This window comes from Meles meles, chromosome X, assembly GCF_922984935.1.
Source record: "Meles meles chromosome X, mMelMel3.1 paternal haplotype, whole genome shotgun sequence".
NCBI lineage: Eukaryota > Metazoa > Chordata > Mammalia > Carnivora > Mustelidae > Meles > Meles meles.
Genome location: NC_060087.1, coordinates 6,761,030 through 6,775,061, shown reverse-complemented (window position 1 = coordinate 6,775,061; position 14,032 = coordinate 6,761,030). Strand labels below are relative to the sequence as shown.

The 14,032-nt window shown below is 49.7% G+C and overlaps 1 protein-coding gene across 1 annotated transcript in view; it reads right to left on the bottom strand.

The window, feature by feature from the left end:
• Positions 1-14,032, bottom strand: part of WWC3 (WWC family member 3) — a 111,765-nt gene that overhangs the window by 29,454 nt on the left and 68,279 nt on the right. The window contains 2 exon segments of the mRNA XM_045996117.1: positions 10,497-10,570; positions 13,368-13,514. Of these exon segments, the coding sequence (XP_045852073.1) occupies positions 10,497-10,570; positions 13,368-13,514 (221 nt within the window).

The following is a 14,032-nucleotide window of genomic DNA, read 5'->3' as shown; positions in this document are numbered from 1 at the left end:
TGCTCTGCCGGGCCTAACTCGAAACAGCACCTGAACGGGAGAGCAGTGCACCCAGCACGCGGCTCTGGAACAGAAACCCGAGCGCCCGGCGACCCACGCCACCTTCTGCGTGTTTGCTTGGCACACAGGCAGCGTGGCTTTGTGTCCTGAGTTGTCGCCAAATGCAGATTAAATGAGATGGATGTGGCTTATATTTTCAGAGCAGCCTTTCACGGGTGGAGGAGAATGGTTTCAGCCCTTCGAGTTTAAGTGGGGCTACCTAGGAGGGCTATCTGTTTTCAGACAGAAATGAGGGACGCCACAATCCCCCTGAGCCCAGCGCTGTGGAGGGCAGATGTTGGCGTATATGCCCCAAAAACAAAACCCAGGGACTCCTCTGGGGTCACAGAGAGCTGTGAAGACAGGGAAGCAGCAGGGGTGCATGGCCCCGTAGCCTCTACGACAGCGATTCTCAAAGTGGGACCCCTGACCGGCAGGCGGCCTCCGCACCACCAGGAGCTTCGCTACAAATGGAAACGTGGGGCACTGCTCTAGGGCTGTTGAACGCGACACTCTGGGGATGGGGATGGGCAACCTGAGCTTTAACAAGTCCGCCAGGTACTCCTGACACTCACTTCAGTTTGAAAACCCTCCGCAGTCAGGCAGCCCAGCCTGGCCTGCTGGATCCTAATTGGCTGTGGAGCTCTTAGGGGCCTGTGTTAGGCTCCCGGCTGACGATCCTCACTACGACAGGAATGGCGGGAGCGCTCCTGACCCACCCTGTCCCCTGCCCCAGACACACAAACTCATCAAAGCTGGCATCCTGCCCACTAGGTCTGGACCTCAGAATCCTTCTCAGTGCTGTGCTCCCTGCAGATCCCACCAACCAGCGGGTGCTGGCCCACGTGTTAGAGTCTGGGGGCCAGCCCCGCAGCAGCTCAGGCTCCTCTTGAGCTAGACATGAGCACAGGGACTGGGCAGCCTAGCTGGAGTGATGGGTAAGACGCCTTCTTCAAGTACCAAACCCATCGAGGAAACCAATGGTAAAAAAATAAAATAAAATAAAAAAAAGAAGAGTAGGGGCGCCTGGTGACTTAGTCAGTTAAGCGTCTGCCTTCGGCTCAGGTCATGATCTTGGGGTTATGGGATCGAGCCCCGCGTGAGGCTCCCTGTTCTGAGGGGAGCCTGCTTCTCCCTCTGCCTCTGCCCCTCCTCCCTGCTTCTGCACACTCTCTCTCTCTGACTCAAAGAAATAAATAAAATCTTTTTTAAAAAAATACAAGTTATAGTTTAAATGTGCACATTTACTCAAGTCCAATTCCCCAAGAAGGTAAAGAAAACAGTTGAACGTCAGTAGCTTTATTAGTCAAGTTCTTTTCCAACTTAAAACTAATTTCCTGAAAATGTGTTGGAAAATGGTGCCAGATCATGTCACTGAAAATACTGCTGGCAGAGGCGGCTGACCGGGACTGGGGATCCAAGCGGGCTGGAACATCCATCTATGTCTAATTAGTGTAATGAAAATTTATGGCAGCCATATAACTGAAGCCCAAGGAAAACATACTCCGAGTCGGCCCATAAATAAGTTGGTGCCAAATCAGACATTATACCCAGTGACATTTCTGGAACATTCTACTGGAGATCAAGACAAGTCAAGAGTAAAGAATGAATGTGAAAGAGAAGAACAACACTGAGCAAATCCATTGTGTCCTCATAATTTTTCATGTCATTTATCCGAACAAGCCGCAGGAAAGCCTCTCTGAACCCAGCTGACGTTCGCGGTATTACTCTGTAACATACACTAATTCTCATTCGCATGCTACAAGCGCCCACGTTTTAAAAGCACTCCTTGTGAGTTTTCGGAGGTGGACATGGGAGGTGATCAAGATTCCACGTGAGCCGGCCCGGTGCTGGTCAGCTGCCGCTCTATAAGCGTTCAAGTTGCCGGGGGGGGTGGGGGCAGAAGATGCAGCCCTAGATAATCCTCCTCTTTGCAGGCAAATTTCAAGTCACGTCCGCTACCAGCAAAACAGAATGCGGGAAGAGAAGAATTATAGGTGGGAAGAGGGGCAAAGGGCCGACTTCAAAAGGTCTGTCCACCGCAGGCCCAAGACAAATAGTACAGTGGCCCAAGTGACACCCAGTGTACCGTGACACTGCACGGCTTACGAGACAAGTATGCACAGACACACGGCAAGGGACCACCTTGGCGGCACAGACAAGATTAGGACGAAGCCGACTTCGTGTGGCCCACCCGGAAAAGCTGTTCGGGCTGTGCTGAACACGGGGCAAGTGTTTCTAGGCTGAAGAGGAGTGCTTGTTCACAGAATTAAATCTCACGAGGATGCAAGTGACTGCATGGTCGTCTCAGAGCTGTGAATCTAGAAGAATGCGGAAAGATACTGCCCAGTGCTGTTTCCTTCCCTACGGCCATACTCCAGACGCAGACATTCGGGGGTGACGCACATACGTCCTGTCTGTCTGCACTGGAGGCCAAAAGCTCTAGAAGGATTCCTGCAGTGACTTCTCGTGCATTCACCATGGGACAGGCAAGCCGGCTTCGCCTGTGATGCAGTGTGCCTCGTCTGCTCTGCTGCTGGCCTGGAAACAAGCCATGTGCAAGGACGACACTTGGTGTGTCAGGATTAGCGGAAGATAGAAAATCTCTTGCAAATGCCTTTAAAAGCTTTAAAACGGATGTCTGTGTGCTCATGACAGAGAAGAAACAAAAGCAAATCCTTAAGTCAAGCATTCGGGTTTCATATTTATTATGTGATCTCCAAATTCGATCCCCTGAACAGGTCTGACGCAGGCAGAAGTAAAAGAGGAATCATTTTCCATCACTGCGTTTCCCCGAACAGGTTTTCTGCTACAACCCACGCACCATAAAGCCATGAATGGAAACCTGCACTGATGCTGCAGAAACTACCGAGACCCTCACAATTCACACGGAAATCCTAAATGTGATTTGCATTTTGACTGTAAAAAATGCACTTCTAATATAACACAGTTTTGAGGTGTATTTTATATATCCCAAATAATCCTTAATTATTTGAATTTATACCTAAAGTCTGCAGTCTACCATATAACTTTTCGTGTTCCTAAAATATGGCTGCTTTCTGGAAGGGAGACGGAACTCCAGGCAAGCCACGGTCCCATCTGATGGTCCTGAGACATGGCAGGACGGCAAGGCCACATTCTGGGACATGGTGTCAGCTTTGAGACACGTGCCTTCAGATGTCAATGGCAGCTACAGGTTTGATACCGCTTATGTTTTCTCTCTTTAGTTTTCTTTTCGTAAATATCCATGTAAGTGAACAGCGGAAGTTCAAGAAATCCTCAGCTGAGATCAAGGTCAGGTGGGTGATAAAATTACTGATTGAGCTAAATGTCGAGCCGCCTGGAACCCTAGCACGACACTGATTCCTGACAGTGAAGGAACAGCAGGACCTATCCTGGCAACAAATGCTAAGACACGGAGAAACTGGAGGGGCCAAATGTTTTGTTCCTAGCTGGACTGTGAGTGTTGCTATGGAAACAGCTACAGTCTGTGCACAGTTCTGGAACAAGTGCTCTTAGGTTAAAAATAAGGAACTATGGGGACACCTGGGTGGCTCAGTTGGTTAAGCGGCTGCCTTCAGCTCAGGTCATGATCCCAGCGTCCTCGGATCGAGTCCCACATCGGGCTCCTTGCTCAGCAGGGAGCCTGCTTCTCCCTCTGCCTCTGCTGCCACTCTACCTGCCTATGCTCTCTCTCTCTGGCAAATAAATAAATTATAAAAAAAAAAAAAATAAAGAACTATGTGTCACCAGGACTGGTTCAAGCCTTGTTCTTCCAAATTGGCTTTGAAAACTTCTAAAATTTTGGGGTGCCCAGGTGGCTCAGTTGATGAAGTGTCTGCCTTCGGCTCAGGTCAAGATCCTGGGGTCCTGGGATCGAGACCCGCATAGGGCTCCTGCTCAGCAGGGAGCCTGCTTCTCCATCAGCTCCTCATTCTGCTCTCATGCTCTCTTTCTCACTCTCTCTCAAATAAAATCTTAAAAAAGAAAAGAAAAAGTCTAAAATTTTTAACCAATAATGTGAAAATATTCCAATCATAAGGTCTGCCTTGAGAATCCAAAGTGACTTCCTGAAGGGAAACAAAGAAGCACTTGTTTGGTACATTTCACATGAGCCGGAGTTGAAAACACAAAACCAGTCACCACGAGAGTGGCGGTTTGGTCCAGGGAATTCTCCAGCAATCACTACCACTTGGAATTATGAGTCCCACTTCCACAAACTTCCTTTAGATCTGAATACATCCTGATACTTCTCGTTGTCCAGAACACTGCATGAGGACAATTTCATGACTCTGAAAAACCATCTCAAATCTAGATATGCAAGGGAGACATCTCTGAAATACACCCACACCCCTCCCCCCCAGCTTAGAAGTGGTAAAGTCCAGGAGGTTTTGCAGAGGGTAGGCAAGCTGAACTTCTCGTGGAGGAATGATCCTCCCTAATGTCACATGTCTACAGCGGGGTGGGGACGTGAGGCTGTCCTGACCACGGCTCCAAGGTGTGGCCAGCCGAGCGCCTTGCCAGGTGCAGCGGGCAACTGTGTGACCCACAGCCGAGTAGGTTACAAGCCAGGCGCTCACTCGCTCACTCGCTCACCGGATCGAGCCAGATCTAGAAAAACTCACTTCAGTGACTAGAGGCAAAATCGAATTACTCCTGCGGGGTCTGGAAAGGTGCCCTGCAGCCACCTCAGGGGAGCAGAACCCCAGGTGCCCCACAGAGGGCACCGCGATCAACAGCCTTGCTGGACAGAGTCGGGGGCTCTGCCGACAAGAATGCTCCACAGACATTTTAAAGCAGCTTCAAGTCTAATGAGAACAGCAACCCATCATCAAAACTCCAGATCCACCTTCTAAGTGATCCTCGGCCACGAAGTGGGCCTCTGAGAACTCTCTCTTTGGGGCCATTCGCCTCCTTTAGGCTCCAGGGAGCGCCATCCACGTCACAAGCCACACAGGCCCCTGCGACTTGAGGAAGGGGGAGGGGCTGATGAAGGGCAGCCGACTTTTTATTTTCCCAAGTAGAGATTTTTGCAAAAACCTACTCACATCAACTATCATTATCATTTTGTAAGAGGAAGGTATTTTAACAGGGAAAAAAAAATGATCAGAACAAGAGTTCTTTAAATGGAAAAAAAGCCAATCCGTGTGACAAAAACCCGCCACTGTGCTCCTTTTCCCTGCGCACGGTGGACCGCAGTGGACCAGGGACACTTCGGGGCAGGGCTTGGGAAGGTCGGTCTGTCCTTCGCCCTGCGCCAGCATCTCCTCCATCGCTGCGGGTCCCTGCAGGGGAGCATCTTCTGAGGTTTTACTTCCTCTTCTCTCTTCTGTTCACTTCTAGCCAGGCTCTCTAGGACTTTTTCCTTCCCTCCTCCGGCAAACTTCACTGTCACTAGGCCAATAGCTATGGGACTTTCTTACGATTCCATCGTGAATTCTTTTCCTTTCTCAGTGCACGCTGTCTCCCAAGGTGAGCTCTGCCACCCCGTGACATCAGTATCACCTAGGCGCCAGATTCCCAGACTGGTACCCGCCCTCTTGGATATCTCCCCACTGGGATGGCTCACACTGAACATTCCCGACTCAAAGGTCCTAGAATGCCCAGCAATTTCAACTCCTTTCCAAGGCACCAGTGGTCCGCCACAATGCAGTCCTGCCTCCCTGCTCGAGCATCTTCCGTCCCCATCCCCGCTCCCCGTTGTTCTGCAACTACAAGCCAGTCCGGCTGCCACAGACCGACCCCCCATCTCCTCAGAGACTTGTGATCCCACAACTTTCTGCCCTAATCCCTGCTCCCCAAATGCATGGGCACCCAGAACCCCAGCATCTTTCAGGGTGTAGCACCAATGCCATGTCCTCCAGCACCCAGGGACAGAAATCATTATAGAAAGAGTCAAGATCACAAGCCTCTTCAAATGTCCATGAAGGCCCAAGAGCTGTTAAGCTGAGCCTGGTGTGGTTACAGATCCTGCAAACACGGTTCTTGAAATGGAGAGAACTTCCCCCACCTGTTAGATCCCTAAAGACAGGCACATCTTGATGTCTTTTGTCTCCTCAGCTCAAGGGGAAGTACCTCAAGGCTCCCATCAGGACGTGGGCCTTGGAGAAGGGACCCAAGAGCAGCGCTGTCCGCCTGGAACTGCCCTGGGCCCCCAGGATGCCCTCTGCCTGCCCGCTGCCAGAAGCAAGGGCCAGATAGCAAGTGTGACCAGACGGGGCCTTCGTTTACTCATCCAATAGCTATTCAGTGGTATTCAGCTACTGGAATCACAGCAGTGACCTAAACAGACAAAACTCCCTGCCCTTGTGGGGCTTACGTTCTCGGAGGGAAAAACAGATGATAAAAGAGAAAACACGCACGCAGAGAATGGGTTAGGTGGTCACATTAGGAGCATCGGGGAGATGGGGGCGGGAATGGGGCACGCTACTTTGTTCCGGATGATCAAGGAAGCATCTCCGACAAGGGCACCAAGAGGAGAGCAGAAGCCACCTGCCCGAGTTGAGACAAAGCAGTCCACTGGTAGGAGAGGAAACAGCGAAGGCCAAGGGCACGGTGTGGGTGTCCTCGTGCTGCTGTAACAGAAGACCACAGACCCAGTGCCTTCGGACAGCACACATCATTACCTTAGAGCTCAGAAGTCCAAAGGCAAAAATGGGTGGGCAGGGCGGTGATCCTTCTAGAGGCTCCAGGGAAGAATCCATGGCACTGGCATTCCTCAGGGCTGCCCCCAGGCCTCGGCTCGTGACCCACACCTCTCTGATCTCTGCTTCCCTCCTCACATCTCCTTCCCACACTGTCCCCCTTCTAAGGGCCCTAGTGATGACACTGAGCCCTCTTGGGTCATCCAGAACGATCACCGATCTCAAGGTCCCTAACTTCATCCCCTCTGCAAAGCCTCTTCTGCCACGGAAGGCAACACAGACACCAGGTTCTGAGCACTGGGACGTGAACATCTTGAGGGGACGTGATTCTGCCAACTCTGGGCACAAGTCAGGAGTGTGCCTGGCAGGCTGGAGACCCGGCGTGTCCGTCCAGAACCGGGCAAGGGAGGACACGGAAGGGAGTGAGCTGACACCTGGGGTTAGTGGAAAACTGGCTCCCGTGGGCCCTTGTTGTCCTCACAGCAGGGATTTAGGAGCCAAAGCAGAAGGCCAAGAGTAAGGTTTCTCCGCTGAGGCACTACTGGCACCGTGGGGGCTGAAGTCTTTGCCGTGGGGCCGCACTGTGCGTTGTGGGCTGGTTGGCGGCCTCCCTGGGTTCCGCCCACTGGCCGCCGGCAGTACCGTCGCTAGTCCTGAGGACCGAAACTGTTCCCTGGGGAGCAAAAGCAGCCTCCTTCAAGGCTTGAGAGCCATGTGGAACAGGGGAATGACAGCATCTAAGATGTTTTGAAAGGATCACTTGTCTAGAAAAAAGAATTCAGGCCCAGCAATTAAAAGAATCAAAAATCACACAAAATTATGTTGAACGGCACGAGGAAATGCACCATTCACACCAGGGAGAAGCACATGACAACTGAGAGAGGGTCTCTGCCTGTTACTCTAGTAAAACTGACAAAGAATGAAGATGTTTAATTGGCGTTGGTGGCAGTGCAGGGTGGCTAAGTCATTCTGGAAGGCAATGTGGGGTTATCTATCAAAACTTTCTTTTTTTTTTTTAAGTAGGCTTCACGTGGGGCTCGATCTCAGGACCCTGAGATAAAGACCTGAGCTGAGATCAAGAGTCAGACGCTTGACCAACTTAGCTGCCCAGGCGCCCCTCCGAATCCTTTCAACATATGTGCATTACGATCTGTACATTTCATCGCTAAGTATCAGTCCGAGGAAACAGTCATTTCTGCGAGGCTGGGGCCTGTGAAGAGATGTGCGCTCTTTGTGAAAGGGAAGAACTACACCCCGTCTAAGATGCCTGTGCACAGAGGGAGGGCTATGCACTCTAAGCCAGGTACCCATCACATCCTCCGTTTAACTACACGGGCTTCCTTTATTCAAATGTTTAGGTAAAAGCCTGGAAGGTGTCACACCAAACCATGAAGGGTAGGAAGCAGGATCAGAGAACGGGAAGTGGGTGGTCTCCACTGTGTGCGCCTGTGACAAAAACAATGTACTCGTGTACTATTTTTATAATAAAGACGAAGAGGAAAACAAGAGTGCGCACACACACGCACGCACGCACAGCCCCAACAGGTCTCGGGGTGGGGTAGCGAGCGGTCGTCACCCGCAGGGAGAGCCACCGATAGACCGACATACTCTTGTTAGCTGGGGGGCATTTATCTCCCAAACAGGCTGAAGACCATACGTCATTGCATCGCATAAAGCACACTGTTTTTTCTGAAATGTCCAGAACAAGGTTAGGTACTGCACAGACAGGAGTACAATCTCCCATTCTCCCAGCGGCTCCTCTGCCCCCTGCTGGGGGTGCGGATGAAGCTAGTGGGGTCACCCACGCACAGCGGCCGGCAGGAAATCCCGCAGGGATGGCCCCGCTGAGGCACCACAGTCCTCAGGCCGGAGTAGGGGTTCTTGGCCTCGGCACTGGTGACGTTTGGGGGTTTGTTCTCTGTGTGGGGCCGGCCAGTGCGCCGTAGGATGCTGAACAGCGGCCGAGCAGGTCCCCCAGAGCTGTGACAACCAAACCTGCCTCAGGACGTGGCCAGAGTCCCCTGGGGGTAAAGTCCCCTCGCCCCCACTCGACCTGGTGGGAACCACCGTGCTCATGGGAAAAGGAAACGCTGTGCTTGTGCAAGCCAATCCGGGACATCTCCACGCGGGTACCTGATACTTAAATGTGGCCAAAGGAGCCCAGAATGGCATTTCTGGCCCACCGGGGTCCTGGCCCCACCACCCCCGCAACTGCGTGCAGTTCCTAACAAGGTCCTGGTCATCCTGAAATAGCACTGTCGTTTAAAAGATGCCCAGGAAATGCAGTGTCCTCCCCTGAATAATTTTCTTAAATATTTGCCTTTTCAGCCAAATGTCTTGTCTCAACATTTAAAAGGTTACTCACTGTGTACCCATAGTACCTCTAGAAAACAAAAAAATCACTTGCTATGTTTAGTAAATGTCACAGCAAAACACGTAACAATTATGTCGCAAAGCATAGCAACCAACTACTTTCTGCGACACAGCAAATTCCAGCACCCACACTGTGCAGTCCAGCAGAAACATGCAAGAACGAGCAGAGGCGTATTCCAAGCAGACAACGGCCCCTGACAGACAGCCTCGAGCTCAGGAGAAGGCACGCAGGGCACACGGAGAACATGACCACAGTGATACGCGGCGCGGCTGACTGCACTTGGCAGTGGTCCGTGTGGAAACGTAAGGCCCAGCCCAGATACGAGGTGAGAAGCCAGGAAGAAGCAGGGCTTCGAGCTCTGAGCAATCAGAAAGCCCGTGTCCGCTCATGCCGGCCCTCCGGCACGGAGTCATCTGATCCGCTTTTGTTGCTATTTTTACATTTTCTAAAAAGGCCACAAAGTGGATTTGCAGACACCATGAACGATACAGAATCCGCAGCCGACTCTGCAGCCGGCCCAACTATCTCATTTCCAGAAAGGAGCCCTGACCCCACCTGGCACTGCACTCCTTCTCCCCCACCCTCTCAGAAAATAGTTCACATGTGACTAAAAGACTTTTTCTTAAAAAGACATGCTTCATAGCTTTCTGAAGCACATATGTGGAAATAATTTGGTTTTAAGGCTCTTTTCAGAAGACACAAAAGAGAGAGAGGGTTTCTAGCAAGGGGACCCAAAAGCGAGGGCAGGGTCAGAATACGGGAACGAGGGTCCTGCGAAGGTGGGGAGGAACGGGCCATGCCGCACATCCAGCCTGCCTGCAAGCGTTCCGCGCTGCCTCTTCATTCTGCCCTTGTCTGATGCTTAGGTCTGGGAGAGGGGGACAGAAAGACAAATTCTGAACATGTACAGACAGGCTCAAGTCTCGGTTCTCCGAAGGTGGATGATTTACAGCGAAAGTCAACAGAAAAGGCTGGGCTGCAATTCTCTCCACCCAAGTCCCGCGAGCACCTGCTGACCTGGTCCATATTAAACTGTCTTTTAAACCAAGATATGTGACTGTTTCCATTAACCTCTGCAGTTAGGAACGACATATATAAAAGATAAGGCAATTCTGTTGAAGCAGGTCTGAGGGACGGCGGCTGGTCGGGAGGCAGGGAGGGCGGGGGGCGGAGACGAAAGCTGAGAAGTCTCAGTTTTTTTTTCAGTCATGGCTTCAGAACCATCCACAATAGTGAGAATTACGCATTTTAAATGCACATGAAATTTTGTCATGGGCATTAAGAGCCTTAGCCAGAAAGGAAGATCGTGGATTTTGCATTCTAGCAGACACTGCTTTCTGATAAAAAGTGGACAGTCCCACCCTGGAGCCCCACAAAACCACTTCCCAGGGGAGAAAGGAAGGAGGCAGAAGGCGAGGTTTGAGAAAGGAGCTTCTTACCTCTTTCTGGCTTCCTCATACTGCCAATTAAGCCTGACGTGGTCCACAAGTCTCGTTTTATCATCAAAGACAAACTTTCCGGAACAGAAGGAAAAAAAGGGGGAAGAGACATATGAAAGACATATTTTCAAAACGGAAAATTCATTAAACTTTCAGCGACAATGGAGAATATTTTAATTTGTCTTCGCATTTCTCAAGGGTCTGGAAGGAAACACACCCAACAGGGCCCGCCTACCACCCTGGCTGGTGGAAGCTGCAAGTGGAGCTGGGAAGACTTTGCTTCCCCAACACTGGCGGATTTTTTTTTTTTAACAGTGGAAGTGTATTCATCTATTGTGTAATTCTTAACAACAACAACAAATTAAGTTTTTAAAAAATGGTGAATTATTTAGTAGAAGTTGACACAAAGGCAGAAATATTCATCCCATTTTATACAGTACGTTCTCTTGTTCTTCAGTGAATGCAGAAGAATGTTCTACGAAGTCACGAGATCTGAAGAAGATGGATTAGCTGGGTGAGACATGGGCTCCAGGCCTCCTTCGACCATAGAACTAAAGGTCAAAAGGAAGGAAAGCAGCGTGTGGAAGAGTCTGATGGGGTCCGTCACCCCAGGAGCTGGAACTGAAACGTGGCACTCTGACGTGATCACTAGCTGTGTTTAAATATTTTCATACCAATTATGCTGAACTAGACAAATTCCTAAAACAAAACCAAAAAGACCTGTACGGGAGGTAACTGTAGCTCACCTCGGTTACCTCTTCCTTTATTCCTAGAAACATATAACACTAGTTCATTAAATCAATTATCTCTGTAGATCTGACCTTACCTAGACCACATGTTATAGCCACTAAGTCTTTTTTTTTAAGTCACCTCATGTCAACAAACATTTGAAAATATTCTATATTAGTGACTAGTGCTAAAGTTATTGATACCAGTTTTGATATAAGTCAATAGGAATTTCTTTACATCTTTATTGCTTTGAATGAGGGATGGAACGAGCGTTCTCCAGTGAGATGGGTCACCATTGTACACATTTTAACAGCCTTGTCCAAAGCCCTTCTCCAGGGTTTCCTTAACATAAATATCTTTAGGCTATAACATCACACCTCCAGAAACTGCCTACACTGGAAATGGCTACTGGTCGCCTCATCACCCTGAGACTCCAGCGGCTGACCCCTCATCAAGACCAAGAAACGTCATTTCTTAGAATCTCTTCTCGGTTACCTGGGTGTCTCAGTTGGTTAAGCCACTGCCTTCAGCTCAGGTCATGATCCTGGAGTCCCAGGATCGAGTCCCACATTGGGCTCCCCGCTCCGCAGAGCTTCTCCCTCTGACCTTCTCCCCCTCACTCTCTCTCCCTCTCTCAAATAAATAAATAAAATCTTAAAAAAAAAAAAGAAACCTCTTCTCAATGCTGTCTATAGATCTCTAAGGTCTGTTTTTGCACTCTTCTTTGAGAACAAAATGGACATCTTGGTCAAAAAAGGAGAAATCTACAGCCCAATGGATTCAACATGTTCCTGTTTCACGGTTCCAGTGTAATCCTATAGCACGGAAGTGAGAACGAAGTCAGTTGCGTAGATGTCTAAGATGGTCCCCAATGGTCTCTGCCTCTTGGGACTCACCCCATGTGAAATCCCCTTGAGAATGCCCTAGGGCCATGATTTGACTGTAACCAGTAGAATACAACACATGACAGGAAGATGACAGGAAGTCATTTCTGTGATTCCATTATAAAAGACGATGACTTCCACCTTACCAACAGACTCTCTCAGTTTGCACTTTGACGAAGCAAGCTACTGTGCCAGAGAGGTTGGTATGGTAAAGAAGCAGAGCCCTCTGTCCAGCAACCTAAGAGGAAGTGAATCCTGCCAACAGTCATGTGAACTTCAGGGTGGCCCCTTCCCCAGTCGAGCCCTCAGATGAGACCGCAGCCCTGGGTGACTCCTCACTGGCAGTTTCAGGAGAGCCCCTGAGGCAGAGGACCCTGCCCAGACTCCTGAGCTATGGTGTAAGTCGGAGATAATAAAGGCGTGTTGTTTTAAGATGCTAGGTTCTGGGGTCCCTGGGTGGCTCAGTGGGATGGGCCACTGCCTTTGGCTCAGGCCATGATCTCAGGGTTCTGGGATTGAGTCCCGCATCGGGCTTTCTGCAGGGAGCCTGCTTCCCTCTCTTTCTCTCTGCCTACTTGTGATCTCTCTCTGTCAAATAAATAAATAAAATCTTTAAGATGCTAGGTTCTAGAGTAACTGGTTATGCAGCAATAGCCAACCAATCCAGTTCAGCCTTTCAATACACTTTTTTACAAGTGCGTGATGTAGTAGAGAGCACAGGTGGTTAGGCCTCAGAGATGTCAGTTCAAACCCAGGAAGACCTGCCTCTCTCTGGCCACATGACCTCAGGGGACTTGGCACCTCGATCCCCTTGTCTATCAAAAGGACATGGAGAGGTGCCTGGGTTGGCTCAGTTGGTTGGGCGACTGCCTTTGGCTCAGGTCATGATCCACTCAGCGTGGAGTCTGCTTAAGTTTTTCCATTTCCCTCTGTGTCCCCCACCCCCGCACTCCTTCTCTCTCTGAGTAAATAAATCTTAAAAAAAAAAACAAAAAACCACACACATCTAAACTCAATTCTCAAAAGGAGTCTGCTGTTTTAAAGAACCCAAATCACAAGGTCAGAGGTAATAAGCAATTCAATCGCCTTCCAGGTCATGGAGCCTTCACAGCTGGATTTTTCCTTCAAACTTAATGGTACAAAAGGGAAAACATTTCTGAAGAGAAAGTGGCAAAATCAAACGACTGAGTGATGGCAGCACGAAAGCAGCTCTTTTCTGTCCCGGCACCCTCGGCTCGTGCCTCCGTTCTTGGCGTACCTCTCCAATGATGTCAGTCTGAGACCCAGCATCGCAGAACTGCTGAGGTAAGGACTCGCCGAGCACACCTGGATTGTGAGGGAAGTCTTGCGGAGGGTCGCTGAGAGAAAAGCTATTCCTGAAGCCATCGGTCAGCTTGGCCAGGCTCTGCAACAGAAGGAAACGAGTTGCTTGAGTTCTTTGTGTGTGATGGAAACTTTCTAACCCTAACCAATGTGAGGCAATGGGTGTGTTAATGAACTTTATCGTGGTCATCGTTCCACTTTCTATGTGTACAGCAAATCATCAGGGGGTACGCCTTAAATTTCTAAAATTTTATCTGTCAATTGTACCTCAATAAAATTGGGGGGGGAGCACTGCCATCCAAAATGTTGTATCGATAAATGAGTCTGACAGAGATGAATGCCGCCTTGAGATTTCGATACACCACACAAAAGGAAAACCACTCCCAGGTGAGGTTTACGTATTTTTAGAGCCTGATTTTTCAGTTGTAATGCTACATGGTCAAGAGTCCTTGCGTATGGATGTTAGTGTGCCAGAAACTAGAGTAACTGTATCTCCTTGTGTACATAACTCCTTTGGGTGGAAGTAAAAAAGAACTCTGATTTTCTACAATTTTCTAGAAGACTCTGGAATATATCTCTCCAGCAGATGTTTCCATAGAC